This window comes from Balaenoptera musculus, chromosome 3 (assembly GCF_009873245.2).
Source record: "Balaenoptera musculus isolate JJ_BM4_2016_0621 chromosome 3, mBalMus1.pri.v3, whole genome shotgun sequence".
Classification (NCBI taxonomy): Eukaryota; Metazoa; Chordata; class Mammalia; order Artiodactyla; family Balaenopteridae; genus Balaenoptera; species Balaenoptera musculus.
In genome coordinates this window covers 157,129,712-157,143,626 of record NC_045787.1, presented here as the reverse complement: position 1 = coordinate 157,143,626, position 13,915 = coordinate 157,129,712, and the positions used below count along the sequence as shown (strand labels likewise).

The window sequence follows — 13,915 nt, the reverse complement described above, 5'->3', positions numbered from 1 at the left end:
TATTTTTGACTTTATAATGAAGTGAAAGCGATTAGCATTCAGTAGAAACCGTACTATAAATTATGATTCTTGCTCTTTTCCCCGGCTCGTGACGTGTGGTAGATACTCTCTCATGATGCTGGACAGTGGCAGCCACGGCAGCTCCCAGTCAGCCAGGCAATCAGGAGAGTAAACAACCGATGCACTTACAACCATTCTGTACCCATACAACCATTCTGTTGTTCACTTCCAGTACAGTATTCCATAAATTGCATGAGTGAGTCAACATTTTATTATAAAACAGGCTTTGTGGGAACTATACTCAATATCTTGTAATATCCTCTAATGGAAAAGAATATATTCTTTACATTATATATATATAACTGAATCACTTTGCTGTACACTTGAAACTAACGCAACATTGTAAATTAACTATACTTCAATTTAAAAATGAGTTTTGTGTTAGATGATTTTGCCCAACTGTAGGCTAATGTAAGTGTTCTGAGCATGTTTAACGTAGGCTAGGCTGAGCTATGATGTTGGGTAGGCTAGGTGTATTAAATGCGTTTTCAACTTAATGATATTTTCAATTTACAATGGGTTTATCAGGACATAACCCCTTTACAAGTCAAGGAAGATCTGTACTCTAACAGTAATGTTCTATAAACATTATACAAGGCCGACCCCTGAGATATTGCGAGTTTGGTTCCAGACCACCACAACAAAGCGAATAGCACAATAGTGAGTCACACGAATTTTTTTTGGTTTCCCAGTGCATATAAAAGTTGTTTACACTAGACTGTAGTCTATTAAGTGTGCAATAGCATTATGACTAAAATAACAATGTGTATAACCTTAACTAAAAAATACTTTATTGCTAAAAAATGCTAACCGTCATCTGAGCCTTCAGTGAGTAATAGTAGTAACATCAAAGATCACTGATAATAAACAAGTATAATATAAGTAAAGTATAATATAATAAGTATAATAAAGAAAAAGTTTGAGACATTGTGAGAATTATCAAAATGTGACAGAGACATGAAGTGAGCAAATGTTATTGGTAATATGGCGTCAATAGACTTAGTTAACAACTTGTAAAAAATGCAGTATCTGTGAAGCACAATAAAGTGAAGCACAATAAAATGAGGTATGCCTGTACTGTAACAGCAATACTCCACAGTACATTCTAAAATACCATAATGGATTTCCCTGGTGGTCTAGTGGTTAAGACTCCACACTCCCAATGCAGGGGGCATGGGTTCAATTCCTGGTTGGGGAACTAAGATCCCACATGCCACACGGCATGGCCAAAAAGAAAATCATTCATTCATCCATTCTGTTCAATAAAATAAAATAAAAGTACCATAACATTAGAAGTAATGTTGCAACAGTCTCATACCTAAATCTTTTTTTTTTTTTTTTAAATAAATTTATTTATTTATTTATTTCTGGCTGCTTTGGGTCTTCGTTTCTATGCGAGGGCTTTCTCTAGTTGCGGCGAGCGGGGGCCACTCTTCATCGCGGTGCGCGGGCCTCTCACTATTGCGGCCTCTCTTGTTGCGGAGCACAGGCTCCAAACGCGCAGGCTCAGTAGTTGTGGCTCACGGGCCTAGTTGCTCCCCGGCATGTGGGATCTTCCCAGACCAGGGCTCGAACCCGTGTCCCCTGCATTGGCAGGCAGACTCTCAACCACTGCGCCACTAGGGAAGCCTCATACCTAAATCTTTTGGGACCAATCTGATAACCTATTTTCTTAGAATTAAAATAGAGGGCTCCCAGTGTATATATACATTTGGAGGGTTCCAAATACTTACTAACTTGATCTCTAGAATAGCTTAGCCGAAAGGCGTCTTTTCAAACACAGTCATGCCAATTTCACTGATTATGACCAACATTTGATAGTCTCATTAAATTTGGTACTGGTTTTGTTTTGTTTTGTTTGCTATTTCCTTAAATGGAAACATAGTCTTGCCATATTACCCAGAAGTTGTGTTCCTAGTATTGACCCAAGTGAGTTGTAAACTTATGTCCACACAAAAACTTCTACAAATTTTATGTAGCTTTATTCATAAGTGACCAAAATTGGAAGGAACCAAGATGTTCTTCAGTAAACAAACTGTGGTTACATCCAGACAATTAAATATTATTTAGGAATAGTAGGGAGTGAGCTATCAAGCCATCAAAGGACATGGAAGAACTGTAAATGCATATGTAAGTAAAAGAAATCAGTCTTAAAAGGTTACACGATTCAAACCATATGCCGTTCTAGAAAAGGCAAAACTATAGAGACAGTAAGAAGATCAGTGGTTGCCGGCGGTTGGAGAGGGGAAAGATTACATGGAGCACAGGGGATTTTTAGAGTAGTCTGTATGATACTATAATGGTGGATAAATAATATTATGCATTTGACAAAACCCATAAAACAATACAACACCGAGTTAACTCTAAAGTAAACTATGGACTTTAGTTAATAATAATATATGAATAATGGTTCATTAATGATAACAAATGTATCACAGCAATGCAAAATGTTAATAATAGGTAAAACCAAGGACCAGCAGGGAGAGGGGTAATAAATGGGAACTCCACTTTCTGCTCAATTTTTCTGTAAACTAAAACTACTCTAAAAAATAAAGTCTACAAAAATAGCATCTAATTGTTCCTTTACTTTGGTTTTCATTGATATATTTATGGAACTTGAGCATTTTTTCATGTTTTTATCCACTTGTATTTAGCCTTTTATTTTTTTCTATTTTTTTTCTTACTGTTTATACGAGCTTTCTAATATATTGTTATTGCACTTTTATATTTTCTTATAAATCCTCCCTACCTCATGTCACTTGGTATTATTGATAAACACATGATTTATTGAATGTATTTTATTTATTTATTTATTTATTTATTTATTTATTTGGCTGCATCAGGTCTTAGTTGCAGCATTTGGGATCTTTCGTTATGGCACGCAGGCTTAGTTGCCCCATGGCATGTGGGATCTTAGTTCCCAGACCAGGGATCAAACCCGTGTCCCCTGCATTGGAAGGTGGATTCTTAACCTCTGGACCACCAGGGAAGTCCCTACTGAATGTTTTTTAAACTACTGATCTAATCCTTTGTGATTCCTTTCACTGCTCTTCTATTTAGGAAGCTTGCACACTTCATGAAGTCATATAAATACATTATTTGTATTCATTTCTAATTGTGTTCTGATTTCAGTTTTGCTAGTCACTCTCTTTTCTGTTAGGTATTTATTTTGAGGTATTTTTCAAATGTTTTCTAGTTTTCTAAACACCATTTATTACATCATTTATCTTTTATGGGTTAATTTGTGATATATCTATATTACAAACTAAATTCTCATATTGGCTAATATCTGTTTCATGACTATCCAGTCTGTCCCATTGATATGTCTGTATTTATGTCCATTGCACTGTTTTAAAAGTTGCCTGTCCTCATTCATCTCCTTTTACAAACTTTCTTGAATTTTCAACTAAGTTAATATTCCTTAAGTATGACCAGTTAATACTCCTACTAATCACTTTCCTTGAGTGGATGGATCATAAGAGTCTTAATCAGAATAATTACCTCAGAGGAGTCAAAGGCAGCGACATTTCCATAACACTCAACGCTACAGGAGAGCAGAGCCCATGCCTCTTACCTTTCTATACTTAGTTCTAACCCACTGCCTGGCATACAGTAGGCACTCAAATAATTGTGGAATAAATAGAAGATGAGGAGATGCAGAGAACCATTTAGATGTCTACAAATATCTAAATATTATCATGACAAAGAGAAATGATCTTCAGAGAGAGGAACTAAAACCATGTAAGTTATAAAAAGACACATTTCAACTCAAAGGAAGGAACTTTTTCTTAAATGTATATGAAATTGAGGATAACTGTCTCTTAGTTTAGAAATTCCCTCCTGTGGTAGAGACGTAATATTCAAACAGAAATTAAGACTTTTTTTTTAATTTTAAGGAGGGACATAAAAGGTAGAAGGCTCTCATTCTCTTTATTTTCAGTTGAAAAGGCTTCATGATAAATGGTCTCTTTGTTCTTGGTTAAAAGATTTTATGATAGGGACTTCCCTGGTGGTGCAGTGGTTAAGAATCCGCCTGCCAATGCAGGGGACATGGTTCGATCCCTGGTCTGGGAAGATCCCACATGCCGTGGAGCAACTAAGCCCATGAGCCATAACTACTGAGCCCACGTGCCACAACTACTGAAGCCTGTGCGCCTAGAGCCTGTGCTCTGCAACAAGAGAAGCCACCACAATGAGAAGAACACGCACCACAACGAAGAGCAGCCCCCGCTCGCCGCAACTAGAGAAAGCCCGTGTGCAGAAACGAAGACCCAATGCAGCCAAAAATTAATTAATTAATTAAAAAAAAAGATTTTATGATAGGGAATTGCCTCTACACATCCTGACAATTTCTGTCATTCATTCAACAACTATTTATAGAGCACCTATTATATACCAAGTACTGTACTAAGTGCTCAGGTTACAAAATTAACATGAAACAGAAAAGGCATAGTACTCTCAACCTAAAGAAATTTAAAGAACTGCAACACGAGCATGCAGGGCACAATTAGAATGTATGGTGGGAGTTCTGATTTGGTCTTTGGAATTGGGGTGTATGTATGTATTATACATTGATCATTACGACAACGATAGAGGGACAAATTGGGAGAGTAATGGAGAAGTTACTATATGATAATGGAGGAATTATCTATAAAATCTTCGCACAATATCCTTCTCTGAGTCAAACTTGAGACAGAGAATGGTGTGCTTCAAGATATTATTTCAAGGCAAATGGCATGAGGGTAATAAAACGTCATTAAATTCTGCAACTCCCAATGATCTCTTTCTCTCTACGTTTCCCTGGAACTTGAAGAGACCACAATGGCAAGGCAGAAAGGAGATGTTACCGAGGCTGGTAGTTTCGCAGGAATTATACAGCAAAGGAATAGTGAGTGAGTCAGGGAAGACGCAAGACACCCCTGCATGGTGTGGGACATTCATTTATAAAGAGGTGTTCCTGGTAGTAGTGGTCGAAGCAGAGAAGGGACGGTATTATTGAGGAGATCTTGGTCTAGAAAACGCTAGATAAAACATAAGACTTCATGAGTGAATGAGTTTCAAATGCATGGCACATTCCTGTTTTGTCATTGTTTGAACATTATTCTTGCCTCTTTCCAGGCAATTTCCATAAGTTATATGGAAACAGGGAACAAAACAGCTATTTCAAAATTCATCCTTCTGAGCCTTTCGGAAGATATGGACCTGCAGCCCCTCCTCTTTGGGCTGTTCCTGTCCATGTACCTGGTCTGTGTTATAGGGAACCTGCTCACCATCCTGGCCGTCATCTCAGACTCCCACCTCTACTCCCCCACGTACTTCTTCCTCTCCAACCTGTCCTTCACTGACATGTTTCAACACCACCACAGTCCCCAAGATGTTAGTGAACATCCAGACGCAGAACAAAGGCATCACGTATGAAGGCTGCCTTACCCAGATGTATTTTTTCATGATCTTCGCTGGGCTAATTTGCTACTGACAGTGATGGCCTATGACCGGTTCGTGGCCATCTGTCACCCCCTATACTACACGGTCATCATGAACCCTCGCCTTTGTGGTCTCCTGCTTTTGCTTTCTTGGTTGATCTGCTTGACACATTCTTTGTTGCAAAGCTTGGTTTTGAGGGTGTCCTTCTGCAAAGAGACAGAAATCCCCCGCTTTTTCTGTGAACTTGCTCAGATTCTCAAGCTCACCTGCTCTGATGCCCTTGTTAATGACATCCTGCTGTATTTTGTAACTGGCCTGCTGGGTGTTATTCCCCTGATTGGGATCCTTTTCTCTTATTCTTATCTCCTCCATAATGGGCATTTCATCTACTGGTGGGAAGTATAAAGTCTTTTCCACCTGTGGGTCTCACCACTCAGTCATCTCCTTGTTCTATGGTGCAGGCCTTGGGGTCTCCCTCACTTCTGGAACAGCCCATCCCTCCAGAAAGGGTTCAGTAGCCTCAGTGATGTACACAGTAGTCACCCCCATGCTGAATCCCTTCATCTATAGTCTGAGGAACTGAAGGGGGCTCTGAGGAGACTTTTCACTAGAGGAACGTACTCTCAGTGAGATAATGGAAGTTAAGGGCAGGCAACAGAGATCCCAAGTGCTGATAACTGGTGTTCCTGAATATGTTACCTGAAGACATAGAAAAGTAGTACCATTTATGATATACTAGAAGAAAACATTCCTGAGCCAAAGACAAACTTGAAGCAGCACACCAGAATGTTCACCATCCACCAAGAAAGAATGGCCAACTCTATATAGGAAAAAAATCTAAAAAAGAGTGGATATATGGATAACTAATTCACTTTGCCGTACACCTGAAACCAACACAACATTGTAAATCAACTATACTCCAAGAAAAAGTTTTTTTAAAAAATGGCCAACCAATAACAAAACTTCTCATGAAAACAAACTATTTCAAGGATATAGATTCCTACAAGCATCATGGGAGGAGAAATCAAGTCAAGGAATGCAGATGGGGAGAAGAGAGGACAAGAGTGACAACAAAAGTTTACACACTGGCTCATCTTTTAACCCTCTCGGTTATTCTAGCACCATGCCTACTGGACCATGTTTTTCCCTGGTCTTGGTCTGAAAACCATTACTTGGACCATCTCATACCAACCTCCCTCACGCCATAAGATTTTACTTACTGATTCTTGCTTTGGTGTTGGCTGTTGACCTATACTGAGGATAATATGAAACTTAATAAGAAACTTCTTTAGGAAAATCGTTGTAGTGTCTACTTTAAGAGAAGGGAAATTCTGGTCTTTGTCAATCCATTTGATTTGGAATAAAGGTGCAAAGCAATCTACTCGCTGTCTTCCTTGGCTGGCCCATGCTTCCCCAAATCTTCACACACCTGTTTCCTTTTCACAAGTTGGGCTTCAAATCAAAGCTGTCAGCTCTTCCGAGAGCCCCACCCTGACCACCATCCCCCTATTCATTCGTTTCCATAGCACTTATCATATTTTGAGGGGTGGCAGAACATAGAGGCTAAGAGGGCTCTGGGTTAATATCGCCATCATTCATTACGAGTGCAATCTCATGCAAGTTATTTAACTTCTCTGTGCCTCTATGCCCCATAATATATTTCCTGAAGAGTTCTGGTGGCGATTAAATGGTACACATAAGAGAGCCCAGAACAGTGTCCGGTATAAGCACTCAATAATTGTTAGCCATCAGAAGATCCATGAGAGCTGTCTGGGTCCATGTTCACCACGTGAAGGTACAAAGGGATCCATTATCAGCAGAACAGGTAGAAAAGCTGACTAGAGAGGGTTGATCAGGCTATGGATTTAGATGAGCCTGAATGAATCCCCAGAGCTCTGACTTAGGGCACCAAGGATGTCATGTAGGAGGGGGCCCTGTGCAAGGCTCAGCCCTCTGAATCTCCCCGGGAGCACCATGTGCTGGAGACCAGATCTGTAGAGTCCAGGAGAGAACTTTCCTGGATCTAGAGACTAAGGATTGGACCAGGAAATGGCCCCAAACAAGGACTCCCTACAACAGGGAACTGGGAGGGCAGAGCATCCTTTATACTGGTTCAGCTCCATGGGGAGATTCTCTTGAAACGAGAGCAAAGAATTAAAGCCTGTCTTGGGTTGACTTGAGGAACGATGAACCCTCTTGATGAATACCAGATTTGGACGCAGGCAGATTCCAATGTTTGAATCCTAACTTTATCATTTACTCTCTGTCTCTAAGCAGCCTCAGATTCTTCATTTATAAATAATTGCTGGGGTGATTATAGAAAATCAGTGTTAAGTATCAAATGTACACATTTTGAAAAAGCAGTGAATACCATATTCATGAACACAATATTTATTTATTTGTGCCCCCATCTTGTGCCAAAAAGAGGTATATCTATTGGCAGGATCCTGCACCCCACAAAGCTCTGCCCAGCTGCATTCTTCTCCAGGAGAGGTCTGAGGGTGAGATAAAAACTGATTGCTACTGGAAAAAAAAAATCACTTTATTCAGTGCAATGTCTTAGCTTCCAACCATTCTATGGAACCTCTGACCCTGGTGACCTGGGACACTGAACTAAGATGAAGCCAAGATAGGACCATCCTAATAAGCCTGAACAGTATCTGATTGTCCTCCATCTTTCAATTAGTTGCAGGTATAGAAATTATTATTCTACCACAGGGTTTTTCAACCTGGGTACTGTTAAAATTTGGGGCCAGATAATTCTTGGAGCGGGGGATGGGTACTGCCCTATGCATTGTAGGATGTTTAGCAGCATCTGTGGCCTTATCCACTAGATGCCAGCAGTTTCCGCCACTCTCACATCCCATTCAAAAAAGTAAAAAGGGCTTCCCTGGTGGCACAGTGGTTAAGAATCCGCCTGCCAATGCAGGGGACAAGGGTTTGAACCCTGGTCCGGGAAGATCCCACATGCCGCGGAGCAACTAAGCCGGTGTGCCACAACCACTGAGCCTGTACTCTAGAGCCCGCATGCCACAGCTACTGAAGCCCGCATGCCTAGAGCCCGTGCTCTGCAACGAGAAGCCACTGCAATGAGAAGCCTGCGCACCGCAACGAAGAGTAGCCACTGCTCACCACAACTAGAGAAAGCCTGCACGCAGCAACAAAGACCCAACACAGTCAAAAATAAATAAATAAATTAAGAAAAAAAAAAGCAAAAAAATAGGGAATTCCCTGGCTGTCCAGTGGTTAGGACTCGACCCCTGGTCAAGGAACTAAGATCCTGGAAACTGTGCAGTGCAGCCAAGAAAAAAAACAACTCCAGATATTGCCAAATATCCCTTAGGGACAAAATCACTCCTGAATGAGAACCACTGATTTACCACGACTCAGAACAATTAATGAAAGGAAAATGAAGAGAAAAAAAGAGTAAGGGTTAGACCCTAGTTTTCCTAAGGCCCAAAACAGAATGGACCTAAAATACTGGTCTCTAGACAGAAGAGTCCTTGCATGGAGAAGGAGGCCATAGGTCTGGAACAGAGCATCAACGGACATTTGTTGAATAAACAGATGAACACATCTTAGTGACCGAAGCGCCAGAGAACAAGAACTTTATCTGTTCATTGGTTGCCTGGGTAATGATGGGGAAGGATTACAAAGGGACACGAGGAAACTTTTGGGGGTTCACCACCTTGACTGTGACAATGGTTTCACAAGTGTACATATAGGTCAAAACTTATCAAATTGTTTATTTTAAGAATGTGCAGCTTCTTATATGTCAATTGTATCTATATAAAGCTATTCTCCCTCATTTGAAATTCTTGCAATATAAACACTGGCCTTGTGGCGACTGTAAAAACAGGTACCATTTCTTCCCTTTCCTGTACCCATGTCCCTTCTGTGTGATTCTGAGGACCCTTCCACACTGGGCTCACTCATGTGACTGCACTGGGCAATGGGGTGCAGGCAAACATGAAACATGCAGGGGCTTGAAAAGCACCCTGCAGGGTGGAGCTTGTGCTCTTCTGGACCCCTCTGGCATCATGTGTACAGGCCCCATCTAGACTACTGGGGGATGAGACCGAAGGGAAGCGCAAGTAACCAAACCAGCAGCCAACTGCAAGCACATGGTAATAAGCCCAGCTAAGAACAGCCCAAATTGTCAAGCAACAGAATTGTAAACGAAGTAAGTGGTGGTTGTTTTAAACCACGGTGTTTGGGGTAGTTTATTATGCAGCAAATATGAACAGGCCCCCTTCATTCCATTCTACTAAGGAGCATGCACAGGCTACCTTTCTTCCTACACAGCAAATCTCAGCAGATGCCAATGGATTTCCATCAACTTCAACTAACATTTAAACTGAGACTGATAAAGTCCTGATGTACATGTGTGTTATATAATGTCCCATGTTATCCCTTCAGCTTTATCTCCTACTTCAAAGATTGTCCTTTTACTTGTCAGAGAACGTTATTATGTGTTTTTCTGTGCCTTTGCACTCAGGATCGACATGCTTATTCAAATCTGATCCTGAACACTATAAATAAGCTTTCTAAACTTAGCTTGCATCATCTCTTCAATATGGCTTTCCTTGAACTCCCAAAGTTCAACATCCCTCCTCGGGGCCTCGTTAATGGATTACCAGGCCATACTAACTATCTTATTTGTTGTTTATATCTGTCTCTCCTCCTAGACCTTTACTCCTTTAAGGACAGCACCATGTCTTTCTTCCCAAAGCCTAGTCCAGTGTAAGGCACTTAACTGATATTCACTGGTTCCCTAGAGAGGAAAAAATCCTGAGTGGAGTGGAATTACCCAAACATTACACAAGATAGAGCTGCTTCCTGCTGGAGAGGCCCCAAGAACTGAAAGCCACAGTGAGACAAGAAGACCGGGTAGGAGTATAATTACAAGTCCTCTCCAGAGAGACTGTGTAAGGTATCACGTCTGTCCCAAGAACTGGCAGAACAGTGCAATGAGATGCAAGAGCTCTGAGCCACTTAGGTGGCGATGGGAATTCAGTTTCCTTCTGCCCTGTTAATTGACATGATGGAGGAACTGGGTTGAGGGAGTAGCTGTGCTGGACTCCCAGGGCTCCTAATTAAAGAAATAGTCATATTTTACTCAATGCTGAGAGAAAGTGCTCTTCTCCCCTTGGGCTTGGCCTCCAGGGTACATTTTTTTTCAAATGTAGGCAAGAGCCAGTCAATAATTGCTATTTCTTCACTAATGAGCTGAGGAAAACTTTTGATCTGCAGAACACTCACCACCTTCACTCACAGATGTGCAACTGCCCCCCACCAAGCACCCAAAGACCTGCATGGAGCACTGCAAGTGGAAAGGGTGCAGGGACTTCAGGAAGACAAACGGAAGATGGAAGCCCTGTGACCCTGCCCCCCTGGCATAATGCACTATAAGCCCAACTGATCTATCAGGTGGTGCCAGCATGAAAGGTACTGCAGTTGAGAGGAGATGAAGTGAGGCTGAACAGACAGCACTCAATAAATGGTCCCAGTTTCCAGCTGATAAGTTGACTTATTTCACCTGTGTCTTCTCAGGTGAATGACTAATTTACAGTGGTGTGTAGAAGACGGCAGTTAATCTATGTTACAGTATTCAAATCTCCCTTCTTCTTGGGTAAGGTAGAGAAACTTTTTTTTTTTTTTAGTTATCACAAATATTAAGTCAGAAGGATTGTCAAAGGCCTGAGGCTGGAACTTGTCTTTAGAAAGCAGATTCATTTATCTACTTAGATTCTCAAGGCATAACTGAGTACTTTTAAAAAAAATCAGCTTTTATTCTGAATTCATAAAAGTAGCAGTGGGCTAAAGACAAATATAAAGGAACGCATGTAGCTTAAACTGAAGGGAAAGGATTTTCCTGGGCTCATGTAGAACAAAGGACTACAGTTTAAAGAATTGCTAGTCTTAAGCTCCTATTTAAAGAGTCTCTAGGGAGTTCCCTGGTGGCCTAGTGGTTAGGATTCCAGGCTTTCACTGCTGCAGCCCGGGGTTCAATCCCTGGTCGGGGAACTGAGATCCCACACGCTGCACAGCATAGCCAAAAGATAAAAATAAAAATTAAGCAAACCCAAATAAATTTGAGAGGCTGCAAAAATAAGTAAATAAATAAAAATTAAAAAAAAGAGTCTCTAGAAGAACCCAAGAACAGGGAAGATAAAAATAAGGACACTGGAGGATACTTTAGCCTCTGACACAATAGCTACAGCAACCAGCAAACATAGGCTAACTTCTAGCTAGAAAAATATAAAGCACATTAAAGGACTATCTACTGCAGTTCACTTTACCCAACACAGTATGTCAAGATTTCAACAAAAAAACTGCAAGGCGTATTAAAAGGCAAGGAAAAAAGAAAAGAAATAGTCTAAAACAAGAAAGCAAGCATCAGAACCAGACTCAGTTATGGCAGAAATTTTGGAATTACCAGACTAGGAATTTTAATTAACTGTGGTTAATATGGTATGGGTTCTAATGGATAAAGGGAATACGTAAGAACAAATGGATAATGTAAGCAGAGAAATGGAAACTTTAAGAAAGAATCAAGGACTTCCTTGGTGGCGCAGTGGTTAAGAATCCACCTGCCAATGCAGGGGACACGGGTTCGAGCCCTGGTCCGGGAAGATCCCACACGCCGCGGAACTAAGCCCATGCACCACAACTACTGAGCCTGCGTGCCACAACTACAGAAGCCCGCGCGCCTAGAGCCCATGCTCCACAGCAAAAGAAGCCACCGCAATGAGAAGCCCATGCACTGCAACGAAGAGTAGCCCCTGCTTGCCGCAACTAGAGAAAGCCCGCACACAGCAACGAAGACCCAACACAGCCAAAAATAAATAAATTAAAATTAAAATTAAAAAAAGGAAAGAATCAAAGGAAATGCTAAAAATAAAAAACACTGTATCAGAAATGAAGGATGCTATCAAAGGATGGGCTCAGTAAACTGGACGTGGCTGAAGAAAGAATCAATCATCAGTGAGCTTGAAGATACAGCAGTGAAACTTTCAAAACTGAAATGCAAAGAAAAATATGAAAAGAAAAACAATATCCAAGAACTGTAGGACGATTTACAAAAGGTGTAAATGCATATAATGGGAATACCAGGAGAAGAATGAGAGAAAAGAACAGAATATTTGAAGTAATAACGGATGAGAATCTTCCAAAATTAATGAGACAGCAAACCACAGCAAACCACCACAGATACAGGAAACTAAGAGATCATCAATACAAAATGGGATCAATACAAAAAAGAAAAAAGGAAAAAAAAAAGCCTAGATCTAGGCATATTATATTCAAATTGCAGAATAATCAACATAAAATAAACCTAGACTTTACTAACAAAAACAAAAAGGGCTCTTGTACCTGGATATTTAAAAACCTTATTAACTCCTAAGTGAAAAGAAAAATACAAACTGAAATTACAGAACTGTAAAGAAATGATGATAATCAAAACTACATATTAGAATCTACGGGATGCATTCAAAGCAGTGAGCAGAGGAAAATTCACTGCACAAAACACTTGTGAATGAAATGAAAGAATAAGAATAAATTAATTACTAGTTAAGAAAAAAAAACCTAGAAAAAGAAAAATAAACCAAAATGAAAGCATAAGGAAGTAGTGGAGATAAAAGCAGAAATTAATGAGGAAGGGACTTCCCTGGTGGTCCAGTGGGTAAGATTCCGCGCTCCGAATGCAGGGAGCCCAGGTTTGATCCCTGGTCGGGGAACTAAGATCCCACCTGCATGCCGCAACTAAGAAGTCCGCATGTCACAACTAAAGATCCCGCATGCTGCAACTAAGACCCGGTACAGCCTAAATAAATAAATAAAAAGAAATTAATTCCATTTTTTTCAAAAAACAAATAAACCACTAGCTTATTTGATGCACGAAATGAGAAAGCAAATATACAAAAAATAAGAGGTGATGACCACTGAATCAAAAAATATTTTTAAAGTCACATAACCACTTTGCTGACCTCTATGTTAGATGAAATGAACAATTTCCTAGGAAAATACAGATTACCAGTGCTGACTCCATTCAGGTTAGAAAGCTTAAAACAGACTAATTCCATTAAAGAAATAAAGTTCCTAAGAAAACAAACCACTAAAAAGCACTCCACCCAGATGGTTTCACAAAGAATTCTACCAAATCTTCTAAAAACCACATAGTCTTAATGCTGTACAAATTATTCCAGAGCACTGAAAAGGAGGCAAAAATTCCTAATTCCTCTCATGAAGCAGCCATAATACTAATACCCAAACCAGACAGATGGTACTAAGAAACCACACATCAATTATTCATGAATACCAATGCAAAATTCTAAAAATACTAGCAAACAGAATCCAACAAAACATTAAGAAAATAATATACCATGGCCAATAAAATTCATTCTAGGGACACAAAATCTGTTGAGTATTG

The 13,915-nt window shown here is 40.2% G+C and overlaps 1 protein-coding gene across 1 annotated transcript; it reads left to right on the top strand.

Moving 5' to 3' along the window:
* Positions 1-4,324: 4,324 nt before the first annotated feature.
* Positions 4,325-6,124, top strand: LOC118892239 (olfactory receptor 7D2-like). Its single transcript, XM_036846609.1, is given in 4 exon segments — positions 4,325-5,408; positions 5,410-5,516; positions 5,519-5,840; positions 5,842-6,124. Coding segments are annotated over 4 exon segments (942 nt in total). The 5' UTR covers positions 4,325-5,121; the 3' UTR covers positions 6,068-6,124.
* Positions 6,125-13,915: the final 7,791 nt, after the last annotated feature.